The sequence below is a fragment of the Ambystoma mexicanum genome, chromosome 2p (assembly GCF_040938575.1).
Source record: "Ambystoma mexicanum isolate Mex_15411 chromosome 2p, UKY_AmexF1_1, whole genome shotgun sequence".
NCBI lineage: Eukaryota > Metazoa > Chordata > Amphibia > Caudata > Ambystomatidae > Ambystoma > Ambystoma mexicanum.
The window spans coordinates 530,609,181-530,623,875 of NC_090923.1; the positions used below are offsets into that span (position 1 = coordinate 530,609,181).

The 14,695-nt window shown below is 48.5% G+C and overlaps 1 protein-coding gene across 3 annotated transcripts in view; it reads left to right on the plus strand.

The window, feature by feature from the left end:
• CFAP92 (cilia and flagella associated protein 92 (putative)) overlaps positions 1-14,695 on the plus strand; it is a 1,690,090-nt gene that overhangs the window by 1,276,687 nt on the left and 398,708 nt on the right. For all 3 annotated transcript variants that reach the window (XM_069643961.1, XM_069643959.1, XM_069643958.1), the window contains exons 13-14: positions 6,049-6,213; positions 6,704-6,916. In XM_069643961.1, the coding sequence (XP_069500062.1) occupies positions 6,049-6,213; positions 6,704-6,916 (378 nt within the window). The remainder of the gene's footprint in view (positions 1-6,048; positions 6,214-6,703; positions 6,917-14,695) is intronic.

Here is a 14,695-nt window from a genome sequence, read left to right on the forward strand (position 1 = left end):
GGACAGTTGCAGGGGTGTCCCCCGCTATCCCCGCTCACAGTATAGTAAGCAGGGGTTGGGGGGACACTCCCACATCCCCTGCAGCCCTAGACCGAATCCAAATGACCTACCCAACCAAAAGCCGAACTTTTGGTAGGTAGCACATTTGGTGGTACCTGTTTTCAAACTTATAGATGGGTAGGTCATTTGGATTCAGTCTTTTTGGCCGAAAGCTCCAGCTTAGTTCATATTTTCTCATGTCTTCACGTATCCAGTGCTACCCCGCTCTTTCCCTGCATCCCCCATCTACAGCACCAGGCCCGGTGGATCCACCAGGAAGTGATGGGCCTACTCAGGTGCATTAGAAAATCTATTTTCCCATGATGCTCCACCCAGAGTGTTACCAGAAAGAGCATTGAGTATTTAACCTTTTTCTCTCTGAGGGCTTGCTTAACTTTTATGAAGGTTTTCCTTGATTCCTGGCCCTTGGCAGAAAGATCAGGGCAAATGTGCACTATACCGCCATTGTATTGCAGGTGTTTCGTTTCTCTGGCCATCTTCAAAATTGCATTGCAGTCCCTGTAATTGAGTAGTTTGGTCGGTGACCTAACGAGAGGGCAACCCCAGCACTGATCTCCTTCATGGGATTCTGTGAGCCCGTTCAACTACAAACATGGGGGATAGCTTTGCAGGATCAAGAACTTCCTTTATAAGCTGTTTGCTGTTCCACATAGAGTTCAGATGGCCCCTTACTGCTGGGCTCTGCAATTCCTGTGATCCTTATGTTACTTCTCCGGGATCTACTTTTGAGGTCCTCATTTTTCTGGGCATTAGCCTCCACTGTACTCTTCAGGTGTTCATAGGTATACCGGTTCACCATGCCTTCCACAGCTGAAAAGTTCTCTTCGGTGGCATCCAGTCTCGAGCCGTGCTTTTCTAGGCAAACTTTAAGGTTTTCGACTATACATGTAAGTGCATCTAACTTGCCATTTAGCCTGGTTATGCTGGATTGGACCTGGTGGAACATTTCCTTTATTTCACTTGGTTAGATTCGGTTAGTTCATTCATGCCTCCTTACCTATTCTGATCTACTCTTATTACCCCTCCCACCAATTTTGTGTCCCCAAGATAATTGACTCCTACTCTCCATCCTTTTATATACCCACTCCTGCCACTATATGTCTCTGCTCCACTTCCCTGATGACGACACTTCTCCTTGCACTACTACTGTCCTCCACCCACTACTACGCCTCTCCTGGTACTGCTACACTCCTCTGCCCACTACTATACTTCTCCCACTACTACACTTCTCCACCCACTACTACTCTCATTCTCTCACTGCTGCACTCCTCCGCCCACTGCTGCACTCCTCCGCCCACTGCTGCACTCTTCCGCCCACTGCTGCTCTTCCGTCCACTCCTCCACCACCCAGCACTACTCCCCCCAAAACTATGCAAAAACCCTTCGTTCATGCATTATCACATTCATACCTTAAACTAGCCCCTTTTACTTGCATGCCACACGAACACTCAAACTGCAGAACCACTTTCACTCTTAAACCAGTACCTCACCTGCTCCAGCTTTCCCCTCCACAAGCTGCCATTCTTTTCTTCTTCCTGCTGGTCTCTTTCGTTGTCCTCCACCTCTGACTTCACCCGACAATCACACTGTTCCTGCTTCCTTGGTCCATCCTCTCTTAAATAGCCCTCCTTCCTTTGTGATTGGTCACTTTTCCCTATCCAATCTTGACTGTTCTACCCTCACTGGTTGTGTATGGAAAAAACTTTGAAAAGTGGTCTAAATCCTCTCACTGCCTCTGTGTGGGCTTGCCACACAATGTCTAGGGTGTCATACCAGGATGAATGCAGCATTTCATGTGCCTGATTTCCTGAATTCAGATACAATGTTTCTCTCTTTTGCTCGTTGGGCTGCGTGGCGCTGACTTCTCCTAGTACTGCATCATTCCATAGGCTCTAGAGTGTATCACTTACTCAGAGGGCAGATGGGGGTGAGGGGAGGGTGTATTCTGCCTTTTGGTTTTTTTTATGTTTTTTGTTTGCTTCACTAGTTAGCTTGTAGAGCTTCTGGTGTGAAAACACAAGAAAAACACTGGCGAGCATTTTGGTACACAGGCATGCCTGGAGATAAGGATCTACAAAGATACCTACTGCCACAAATGAGGGCATGGATTTGTGCCCTTTCTGCATCTACCATCCGCCTCGGAAGGACAGGCTCTGGATGGCTTTGTGGCAGACCTTCCCCCTCTCCTCTTGACAATGCCTGGGAACTTGTTAGATTCTGGCTAGTTCGATCATGCATCACTCACCTCTTCTACTCTACTCTTAAAAACACTCCTTCCCAGTTACACCTCCCACAAATCTTCCATTCCTAAGATTTTTCACTCCGCCTACTCCTAGCCTCCACCCTTTGATATAACCACACCTCCCGCCACACTTCACTACTCTTCTGTGATGACCATACTCATCCTTTCAGTACTACAGTCCTCATCTCACTACTACTCTTCTCCCCCTACTACTCTTCTCCCCCTACTTCTCCACTTCTCGCCCCATTACTCCACTCCTGCTCCCATTACTATACTCACCCGGCCCACTACTATACTCCACCACCCACTACTATACTCCTCTTCCCATTACTAATCTTCACCCACTACTACACTCCTCCACCCATTATTATACTCCTTCATCCACTACTACACTTCTCTACCCCCTACTACACTCCTCCTTCCCAACAACACAGGCACTCTTCTTTCACCCAGTATCAGTCACTTCACATTCATCCCTTACGTTACCTCCTTTTACTCTTACCCCACACAAACATGCACACTCAAACTGCAGAAACACTTTTACACTCAAACCAGTACCTCACCTACTCCAACAAGCTCTTCCACAAGCTGCTGTTACTTTCATTCTCCTGCTGATCTCTTGGTTGTTCTCCACCTCTGTGCTCGCCCGAGAAGCCCACACTTCAAATGGATTGTGTCCTCCAACGCATTCCACATCTGTGACATCCAGTCGAAAGAACGTTACCAGTTGGTAAGTAACTTATTCCTGCTTCCTGGTCTAATCTTAAGTACCCCTCCCTTCTTTAGTATTGGTTACTTTTCCATATTCAGTCTTGACTGCTTTCCCCTCCCCAGGATGTGTATGTGCATGGAAAAGTTTTGGAAAGGGGAGCAAGCCCCAACCACTGTCTGTGCACAATGTTCTTGGGGAAAGAGGCTTAGTTCCTCTTTTGGTCTATGGTGATCTAGAGGGTCAGTACTTATGTATGGGTTCCTGCCGATGCTTCCTGCCAACACTGTGCCACCTAGGTTCCTCCCAGCGTGCTAGCGTGCCATAGGCTATGTAGGGTTTACTTCTCTGGTGGGTGGTTTCTGCCCTTGTTATTCTTCAATGCTTTGTGTTTGCTAGCTTCTGGTCTTCAAAAACAAGAGAAACACTGGCGTACATTTTCCTATGGCCCTCTATGCTGCACTGTTCACCTGTGGGGAAGAACTGGCTCTGGATGGCTTTGTAGCAGGCTGCCTCCTTCCCCTCTTGACAAACCCTGGGTACTGGCCTGTTCACATCACCCATACCTGTGTTGCTAGGTGTTGGCCAGTTTCTCTCTGTTTTCCGTAGCAAAACACAAATACCAGAAGCCTTAGCAGTGTTCCACCAAAACAGCTGGTCACAAGAAGTGTCAACTCGTATGCAGAACACTGCAATCTGTTCAATACCAAAGGAACACACAGCTGTAACAGCTGCAGAGAGGATCCCCGACAAATCTCAGACTTTAGGAAACCTCTCACGAGCTGGAACATTTGCTATATTCGGCTGCCATTGGCACATTTTGGCAGTCTTGTATGTGAGAAAGGGGTGAGGCTTAGACCCTTTTATATATATTCTGCTGATTGTAACACCTTGTGGAAGAAAAAGACAGGAGTGAATTGGCCCAGGGAACCAGAAGTGTAGAACCAACGGAGGAAGGAGGGGGGGATAAAGGAGGGCAAGGGAATTAGGTGTGGGTTGTTCGGGGAGGTCAGAGGAGATGGACCAAGAAACAAGAAAGAAAAGGACAGTGTATAGAAGTATAGTGGTGGTTTATAGAAAATGTGAGGTATTTGATGCTGAGGGAAAGTGGTTCTATGGTGTGAATGTGCGTGTAAGGTGTGTGATGAGATTAGTAGTAGGGGATTAGGGAGTGAGTGGAAGGAGGGTGATTTAGGAGAAGGCAGGGGGTAGTTATAGTAGTGTTGAGGTGTGGTACTAGTGGTGTGAAAGCAGGGTAGTAGTGTGGAAGGGGAGAGTAGTAGTGGTGTGTAGAGGAGAGAATAGTAGCGTTGTAAAAGGGGAGAGTGGTAGGAAGGAAGGAGACAGAGCGATATCGTACAGAATGCTAGAGAGAGGGAGACTAGAGGTAAGAAGGGAAGAGGGGCAAGAGAGTGAGTATACCATCAGGCAAAGCAGTAGAAGGGCGTGGAAGACCGGGCGAGTGCCTGGAGCAATTGAAAGCCATAATCCAACTGGGTTTAATGATAGGTATCACCTACATTGTTCCCAGATTAAGTCTAGATAGATGGGATGCTTGCCTTTTGGCCATCACAATAGGGTTGTACCTGTCTGGGGTTGAGGGATGCCTGTGTTAGGGTTGTATTGCCCACCCGTAGGTTAGAGGGGGGCAGTCATTAAGCCATTGTCTGATTAAAAAAGAACAAAAAAAGCCCTTGATCTCTCTTTTGGAGTTGGTGTGTTCTTGAGGAGAGGACATCAGTGGTATAATGGAATAAATATTCAATGTGATGTGAATCTATTAACAATACCAAGGATGGAGGGACTGTAATGAATAATTACAGGTAAGTAACTTTTTCTTCTATCTCTTTATACCTGTGTGCGATTATCTGCTTTTTTGAGTGTGTCTGGGTGTTTGTCTGTGACTTGTAAATATGGATGTAATAGGAAGGGGTGGACATCAAAATTACTTTCCAACAGAGGTGGTTACAATCCTTGCAGTGTCCCCTAAGCACTCCCTTATCCGAACATTGTATTTACCGCTAAAGCAGCACAATTGCACTGTGGCAGCTGGCATTATGGTGCCTCTATGTTTTTAGGGTGGAAGTGGCCTACTGGTCGGGTATTTTATGTTATCTTGTATTTATACTGTGCCTGTCACCACCGTAGTGGTCTTACTGCGCCTGGCCTTGTCCAAAAGGTGGAATATTGTAACCCTGCCCCAGGGTGTCGCCCGTTTTTGGAAAGGAAGGCGATGTTTGGGGAGGAGGTAATAGGAAAGAGGAGCTAGACAGTAGGAGGATCAAAATCAGAGAAGAAAAACAATTGGGATGAGTTTTTAGGTGGGGGAATATGAAGAAGTTGTGATGCCAGTTTCTCAAATGTGATCAGTTATTGGCAATTATGAGTGTAGTACAGCAGTGTTTTTATTATGCTGGCAATATCTAGAACCAATGAAACATGGTGCTAGACGTAGTTGGATGGCAAGTGGTTGCATGATGGACTTATCCAGAAGCCTTTATGCTATTTAAATAAGCGCTGTTGCCTCGCCCGATCAAACGTCCTTAGATCTGGAGGTCCAATATCGGGGGTCAATCTTGAACCCAATCTTGAACCCCCCCTCATACCCATTCATCTCCACCCCAGAAGCTCTTGTAGGTTATCAGCAAGGAGCAATGAATTTCTGTAGTGACTGTAGTAGTCCAAGTACTTAGTTCTCCTTTGATTTACAGTTGTGATGTTAACGCAGTATTGTGGAGAAATTGCATATTTTGGACAAAGAGTACTGTGTTTCTAACGGAAATCACATTTCATAAAGTATTCATGTAAACATACATGAAGTAATTTGCATAATGTTGTACAACAGCGTGTGCAGTTATAACTAAAGTTTCTGCACAAAATATCTGAGTTTCTTTAGAGGACAATGTTACTTTTCTTTTGAAACAGTTTTTGATGTTGAAAAATGATTCTAACCTTAAAATAAAACAGTACAACATATTCCCATTTTTCATGTTTAATACTGAATCTTACATTTTCTCTTATAATGTGTTATTTTCAGCACAACATTGACGCAGTACATCAGATGCAAAGAAAGTTTGGCAAGCCCTTGGAAAAAACCATATCACATGTACCTGCTAACGGCAAGCCTGTCCACAACTATGGGTGCCAGAGTCTGAACTCCTCTGAACTGGCAAAGAAAATGTTAAGACAGGAGCTGGCCAAGGTAAGGCAGTGTAGCAGCAATTCACTTTACTTCCAATAACACTGTGAGCTAGAATCTTCTTTAAAATGCACCTTTGTTGTTTTTGTTAGTTGTATGTGGCCTAAGAACAGAGTAACTGAGCATTTTGCCACCATTGGAGAGTACAAATGGCATACTGCAGAAAAGCAATATAATATTCAGTTTGTTAAAGTACATCAGAAACCGCTAAAACTGAAATGACTAAACTTGTAAGTACTGTAGTAAAAGAGCATTTTGGTATTACATAGTGACAGTATGAATTGAGCAGATGATATAAGTACACAATGCTTTTGGACCACAGAATACAATTTGCATGCAGAAAAAAAATATTGTTGCTTTCACATCAAACACTATAAAAAAATAAGTTAGTTGTGATTGTTAAATATCTGATACAGTTTGTGCGAGTCGGGTTTTCACTGTGACAAATATGTTAAACTTTCTTAGTGATTACGCCTTGCTTTTTCATTTATAGGAACCTAAACAACGGTTTACCTATTCTCAAGATTATGTTTCGGCTACGGTAGACCCTGTAGATATGAAGGAAGAAGAGAACGCTTTGGCTAAAAAATCAAAAGATTCCTGGCTTACTCACGATGGGTTTGTTTATCCAGGCGTTAGGACTGATTTGGAATGCAACCAGCACCCCAAGAAACCAGACGAAGCACGCCTGGAAGACTTAACAAAGGTAAACCTGAAACGTAATTTCACCAAAATGCCAGGGTTAGCAGAAGTGACATCACATGACCCTTGACCCCATGCTGACATCACAGGACGTGATGTAATTTGACCCTGCCCCCAAGTGGCATCACAGGAAGTGATGGAAACCAACCTTCAGACTTTTTAGATGCATCTAGCAGCCATGTTTCCAGTTGCTCTCATTTCACCCAGATATAAGGACCTAAGCACAGAGAGAGGCATGATTTGTCCACGATTACACATTTTGGGAATGCCATTTTCCAGATTCGACGTGCGGTCTATATGTAAAACATACATAATGTTGTCTTTCTAACAGGGTAACCGAAATCTGTAACGCAGGCTACAGCTAGTGTATGAAACCTCTATAGATCAATGGACACATAAGTATGTGTTATCTGTGGCGTTGCTGTGTTAAAACAGGCCAAAAAAGCACTGACCTGGGGAGGCGTGCACTGCTTTTTAACCAGGAGAAAAATGATGCACGAGCAAGGCCTGAAAATTAAATCATTGACCAGGATTTAGTATCCACAAAATTCCTATAAATGTATATATGATTCAGCTACCACTCCGATAGAAGATACCAATTAGACTGGTCTACGTGCACAGAGGGGAGTGCACCCGATAATGTTATCTTTGCTGCAGTATAATACCTGGGAAAGTTTCTTTCAATGTACCCAAGAGCCCATAGTTTTTATTATCTAAACTAGTGATCCCCAATGTGTAGCTCGGGAGCAACATGTTGCTCGCGGCACACTAAATTATTGCTCGCCAGTTGCTCTGGGACATGATGTGGTTGCCTAGAAGGAGATGCTGAAGAGGTGAGACCTCAGTAGCAGTATAGCCAGGACCAAGTCCTGGACTATGTGAGAGTGTTGGCCAATGAGCATGCCCTGGTTCCAGTTGGCTTCTTTTTGCACATGCAAGATTTGAGTTTACTGCCACTGTGCAAATATTTTCAGTAAATGTTCTTTCGAGGGGTTTGTTCCTCCGACGTATTCCACATCTATGACAGGTAATCGCCACAGCTGTGCTGCTTACCTGTCATAGATGTGAAATACATTGTCGGAACATCCCATCGAAAGAATGTTACCAGGTAAGAAAGTAACTTGTTCTTCTTATTATAGAAGTGTCATTGTTCAAACCCTTTAATCTTCAGATACTTTGCCAGCTGACAAATGTAGTAATGAGCAAAATAATTGAACCATGTTTGTGTCCTGGTCATATTCTGTTCCTTTCTACAGAGGTAGGAGCATAGTGGACAAATAAGTGGCATCCATTCCCAAATTTCTTTTATTAAATAATTTACATGCCCTAGTTTTTGCACAAGTATGGTTTGTGTTTTATGCCACTAGGCATTACATTTATCAGAAATGTTACTTTTAGTGTCTCCTATATTTGTTATTGTAGTGTCTTAATGGAAAAATTGTCATTGTTTGATACTCTGCCCTTCGAGGGGATTGGGTCCTCCGACGTATTCCATATCTATGACATGTAATCACCACAGCTGTGCTGCTTCGGAAACTTTTTTCGGCTCCTGCGTCGATGACGTCGATGCGCCGTCGTCGAGGGCCTCCTCCGAAGTCATCCGATGTGATAAGTAGGACGCACGACGCCCGTAGCCTCAGTTCCGTTTTTTCCGCGAACATGTTGCTTCGTGATTCTTGGTTAACGCCTTGACTCTTTGGAGTTCTGTTCTTCTCGTTTCTTCGAACCTGTTCGTTTTGTGAAAATCCTTTGTGTGAAGATGTCTTCTACTTCGTCTTCGACCCCGCGTCCGGGTTTCAAGAAGTGCGGGGAGTGTGGGTCCAAGATGTCGGTGACGGACTCGCACGACGCCTGCCTCTGGTGCCTCGGGGAGGCCCACGACACGGATGACTGTATCGACTGCCAGTTGCTCACGTCCAAAGCCTTACGCGAAAGTAAGAAGTTGTCGGTAGGTCGGGTGTCCAAGCCCAGGAAGTCAAAGTCTGCGGGGCTTTCGACGGATGATTCGAGGGGTGACTCTCCGCGTCATCATCGGAAGTCTCGTGGGTCTCCTTCTAGGAGTCGGTCTTGCCACTCCTCAGCCTCTTCGAGGCATTCTCGGAAGCACCAACACCGGTTGTCTTCCAGGTCCTCTTCGGAGGACTCTTCCCGGCACGTCGCTTACCCCACCAGCCGTGCGACGCCGGAGCAATGGGCTTCCTTCGGGAAGAAAATGCTGGCGATTCTTGAGTCGCAGGGTACTAAGCCGTCCGCGCCCCCGAGTGGGGTCGGTCGTGAGAGGTCGATAGACACGGCTCGCAAGAGTGGTCGGCACGAGTCACGGGAGAGGTCCCGTTAGGACAAGGAGACTCGTTCTCGACGTATCCGTTCCAGGTCCCGGTCCTCGACGCGTTCGAGACCGTGTGCACCTGTGAGGTCTTCGAGGAAGACATCAACGTCTGAGGCGTCGACAGGCTTTCTCGAGGCTCCGGCTCCGAGGAAGTCTTCGACGCTCAGGTCGTCGAGTGACACGCTCGGGGCTCCGGCCTCGAGGGCTGTGTCGACGCCGCCGATGCTGGAGGCGCTGCATCTGACGTTGACGCCGATTTCCTCGATGTCGACGCCGATCCTCTCGGCGCCGATGCCGGTTCTCTTGACGCCAGCGCCGATTCGCTCGACGCCATCGACGCCTTTCGTGTCGGAGGTACCCCGTGGCACGGGAGAACCCCTTAGGAAGGCTCTGGTTAAGAGCAAGCACTCTCGGGTGCCTTCTTTTCGCCACCTGGACTATATTTCCGAGGCAGATGAGGATTCTGATGGCCTGGTTCCTAGTCAGGTTCCAGATGAAATTGTCTCGGGCCATAGTCAGTTTGACGATTTGAGACAGTCACTGCATGATGCCAGTGGACTGGACACCTCTCCGGAGGTGGAGTTTTGTAGGCCTGAGCCTGGCTCTCATGCCGATTCCTCATACCGGCGCCTTATGGCTAGGGTTTCTGAGTACTTGGGATGGTCTGCTCCCCCAGGGGAGTTTGTGCAGGATGATCTGACGGACATCCTTGATGTTGGTCCCCCAACTGATCCGGTACTGCCGTTCCATATGGCTTTACAGAGAAGGGTGGCGGCGGCTTGGACTGCTCTGGAGAGTCTCCCGGCGGTGGGCAGATCCTTGTCGCGAAAATACCGTCCAGCCAGTAGCGACCCCTGCTACTTGACCAGGCACCCCACTCCGGAGAGTTTGGTGGTGCAGGCGGCCACGGCCCCGGCAAAGCAGGCATCGTACCCTACCATCCCTCCTGATAGGGACGACAAACGTTTTGATGGCTGGGCGAAGAAAGTGTTTTCTTCTGGTGGTATGGCGCTTCAGGCGGCCAACTCCATTTGTGCCTTGTCTCGTTTCACACACACTCTGTGGAACTGTGTTGCATTAGCGGCTGAACATATTCCCGAAGGGGACGAACGGGATGGTTTCCTTGCTATGGTCCAGGATGGTAAGGATGCCATGTGTGAGTCCGTTCAGTCGGGTTTGGACTTAGCTGAATGCGTCAGTTGGTCCATGGCGGCGAGCACCGTAATACGCAGGTTTGCCTGGTTGCAGAAGTCGGGGTTTGCTCCTGATGTGCAGTCCCGGCTCCTCAACATGCCCTTTGACGGTGATCACCTTTTTGGCAGCAAGGCTGACGAGAGCCTTGAGATGTTGCAGACCTCAAAAGCTGCAGCAAAGTCGTTGGGCGCTGCAGTTCGCCAACCTCCGCCTTTTCGTCCTAGGGGACAGCAGTGGAGGGGTGGTTCCTTTCGCTATTACTCCTTCAGTAAAGCGAGAGGAGCTGGCAGTCAAAGAGGCCAACGCAGGGGTACCAGAGGTGGACGACAGGGGACCCGTGGTGCCAAGGCCGCTCGGGCAGTTGCCTCTTTGCCCTCAGGTAACGCCGCAGCCGCTCCCATTCAGTCTTGAGGCCATGTCCCATGGTTCGCCGGTTGGGGGTATAGGCTGGCGCAGCATCTTGTAGAGTGGCAAGCCATTACTTCAGATGTGTGGGTTCTGGAGATCATAACCCACGGCTACTGTCTTCCCTTTCGGCACAGGCCTCGCGACAATCCACCGGGGAACCTCTCTTTGCAGAGTCCGGATCCGCTCCTTGCGCAGGAAATTCAAGCCCTGCTGGAGAAAGGCGCCATAGAACTGGTGCCTGTAGCGGAGAGGAACAAGGGATGGTATTCCCCTTATTTTTTGATTTCGAAGAAAGACGGGGGATTGAGACCCATCATGGACTTGCGCGGTTTGAACAAACTCCTCAGGAAGGACAAGTTCAAGATGGTTACTCTCTCTCAAGTCCTCCAGTCCCTTCAGCTTCAGGACTGGTTGGTGTCACTCGACCTCAAGGATGCTTACTTCCATGTGCCGATCCAACCCAAGCACAAGAAGTACCTGAGGTTTGCGGTTGGCGACTTGCACTTTCAGTTTCGGGTCCTGCCGTTCGGATTGACCTCCGCCCCAAGGGTTTTCACCAAGCTCATGGTGGTGGTGGCAGCGCATCTCAGGCAAGGGGGGATTCACATCTACCCCTACCTGGACGATTGGTTGATCAGGGGGAGCTCTCCCGAGCAAGTCCTGGATCATCTGTCCGTCACCTGCCACTCCCTTCACAGGCTGGGCTTCTCCCTCAATTTAAAGAAGTCCCATTTGACGCCAACACAGCGGCTCCAGTACATCGGAGCAGTGCTCGACACTTCCCTGGGGCAGTGTTTTCCTCCCCAGGTGAGGGCTCTTCACATTCAGCAGATGGTGCACAAGTTTCAGCATGCCCAGACGCTCCCAGCGTTCGAGTTCTTGAGGTTGCTCGGCCTCATGGCATCCTGCATTCTTCTGGTGCCAGAGGCTCGCCTGCGGATGAGATCTTTGCAGTGGGCGCTCAAGACGCAATGGTCGCAGTCCTCCGGCAGGATGTCGGACCCGGTTCAGGTGACGCCCTTGGTCGCCCGGGACCTTCTGTGGTGGGCCGTCGAAGGCAACTTGATGAAGGGGGCTCCATTTTGGCTTCCCTGGCCGGAGGTGACGATCGTGACGGATGCATCCCTCATGGGTTGGGGAGCTCATGCCAACGGGCTGACAGTCAGCAGTCGTTGGTCTCCGTCGGAGTCCAGACTCCATATCAATCTGTTGGAGCTGAGGGCCATCAGGCTTGCCCTGAAGGCTTTTCTGCCGACTGTGCGAGGAAAGAGTGTCCTGATCCTGACGGACAACACAGTGGCCATGCACTACCTCAACAAAATGGGGGGGGCAGGGTCACTTCCTCTGTGCAGGGAGGCGATGCAGCTCGAGTTCTGGGCCATCCAGCAGGAAGTTTCGATCTCGGCAGTTCATCTGGCCGGAGACGAAAACGTGACGGCGGACGCTCTGAGCAGGCAGAGCACGATCTCTCACGAGTGGGAGTTGGCTCAGGAGATTCTCCTGGAGATCTTCGCCCTTTGGGGGACCCCTCAAGTGGATCTCTTCGCCTCCAGTGTCAACCGGAAGTGCGAAAGGTTTTGCTCGTGGGAATTTCCTCCAAAAGGAGCCTTAGAAGACGCATTCGTGGTGGAGTGGTCATTCCCGCTGCTGTACGCATTTCCTCCAGTCCCCGTCATCCCGCAAGTGCCTCGGAGGTTACGGAAGTTCGGTTCCCGGATGATCCTCATTGCTCCGGCGTGGGCTCGGAGGACGTGGTACCTGGACCTTCTCGACTTGTCCATCTGCCCTCCGCGTCGTCTTCCCTACCGAGACGATCTGCTCTCACGGGAGGGGGGTCAGGTTCTCCATCCAGAGGTCAGATCCCTCAACCTTCACGCTTGACTTCTGAAAGGTTGAGGTATAGGGATTGGGACCTCCCTGAAGACGTGATGGAGGTGTTGCTTTCGGCCCGAAGGCCAGCAACAAAGTCTCTGTACCGTTGCCGTTGGTGTAAGTTCTGCGACTGGTGCAGAGTTCAGAATATGGATCCTTTTGCATGTGACATCCCCATGGTTCTGTCCTTTTTACTTTCTTTGGCCCACAGGGGCTTGCAAGTGGGTACCATTAAAGGTCACCTGGCGGCGCTGTCCATCTTTAAGCGCTCGTCTGAAGAGTGTTCTTACTTTAAAATCCCTTTAATTTCACAGTTTCTGAAAGGGCTCACTAATGTGTTCCCTCCGTCACCTTTCCTGGTGCCCGGTTGGGATTTAAACCTTGTTCTTAAGTTTCTTATGGGTGCTCCGTTTGAGCCTTTACATTCTTGCCCTTTGAGGCTGTTAACTCTGAAAACTGTGTTTTTAGTTGCGGTTACTTCCGCTCGCAGAGTGAGTGAGTTACAGGCACTTTCAGTTAAGCCACCCTTCGCTGTATTTCACAAGGACAGGGTTGTCCTTAGAGTTCGTCCTTCTTTTCTTCCGAAGGTAGTGACAGAATTTCATTTGGCCCAGAAGGTTGTTCTTCCGGCATTCTATCCTCCTCCGCATCCTGGTAAGGAAGAGGAGAGGCTCCATAGGCTTGATCCTAGGAGAGCTTTAAGCTTTTATGTTTCACGCATGTCCCGGGTCAGAGTGGACGATCAACTCTTTATTGGTTACGCTGGAAAGCGTTTGGGGCAAGCTGTGACGAAACTGACTTTGTCTCGCTGGATTATTTTAGCCATCTCGGAGTGTTACCGCTTGGCGGGTAAGGACCCACCGGCTGGCTTGCGGGCCCATTCTACCAGGGGTATGGCTGCATCTACTGCCCTGCAGAGGGGTGTTCCTATTCGCAACATCTGTGATGCAGCCACCTGGGCTTCAGTACATACATTTTTACGTCACTATTCCCTCGATTCCATCCGAGGACAGGATCTGGCCTTTGGCAAGGCGGTCCTTTGCTCTGCTATTTGATTGGCTATTCTAAATTTTGATTCTAAATTCTTTCCCTCCTCCTTGCTCTGGTACTGCTTTGGGAGTCTGTCATAGATATGGAATACGTCGGAGGACCCAATCCCCTCGAAGAACAAGTTACTTTACCTGGTAACATTCTTTCGATGGGATGGTCCGACGACGTATTCCATATCGCTCCCGCCCTGCCTTCCCCGCTGCAGAATTTCTTTTGCGATTGCAGCTTACGTTCCGCAAGGCTTTGTGTCTGATTGGCAGTTGACTAATGTCACACGTTCTGGGGGAAAAAACTACAACTGAGGCTATGGGCGTCGTGCGTCCTACTTATCACATCGGATGATGTCGGACGTCGGAGGATGTCCTCGACGACGGCGCATCAACGTCATCGATGCAGGACGCAGAAAAAAGTTTCCAAAGCAGCACAGCTGTGGTGATTACATGTCATAGATATGGAATACGTTGTCGGACCATCCCATCGAAAAAACGTTACCAGGTAAGAAAGTAACTTGTTCTTCTGCCCCTCATCTACGCCATACAAATGAATAAAAATGCTGCATGATGTAACAAACATGCATCAAAGCCATTCGCAAGGTTTTTACACATGTTTGTTACGTTGTGCCTCAAAGGAGCTAATTTCCATAGTTCCTGGTGTGTAAATGGGAGGAACTAAAGACGGGCGTAACCCAGTTATGTAGTTATGTCTATCTTAACGGCTCTATTTACGCTCAGGGGGATTTACATTGTTCTTTGAAGGCGAAGGGTGGGGTCGTAATGGGAGTTATGTTTATGCCTCCCATTTGCCCTCCACCTTCAAAAACAACTTGGTTTCACGCCAGCATGAGATTTTAATGCTGGCACAAAATCAATGATTTTCCGCATGGAAACTGCCCGCTTTTTCAACCAGCTCCAGGGACTATGAAAATTTGCT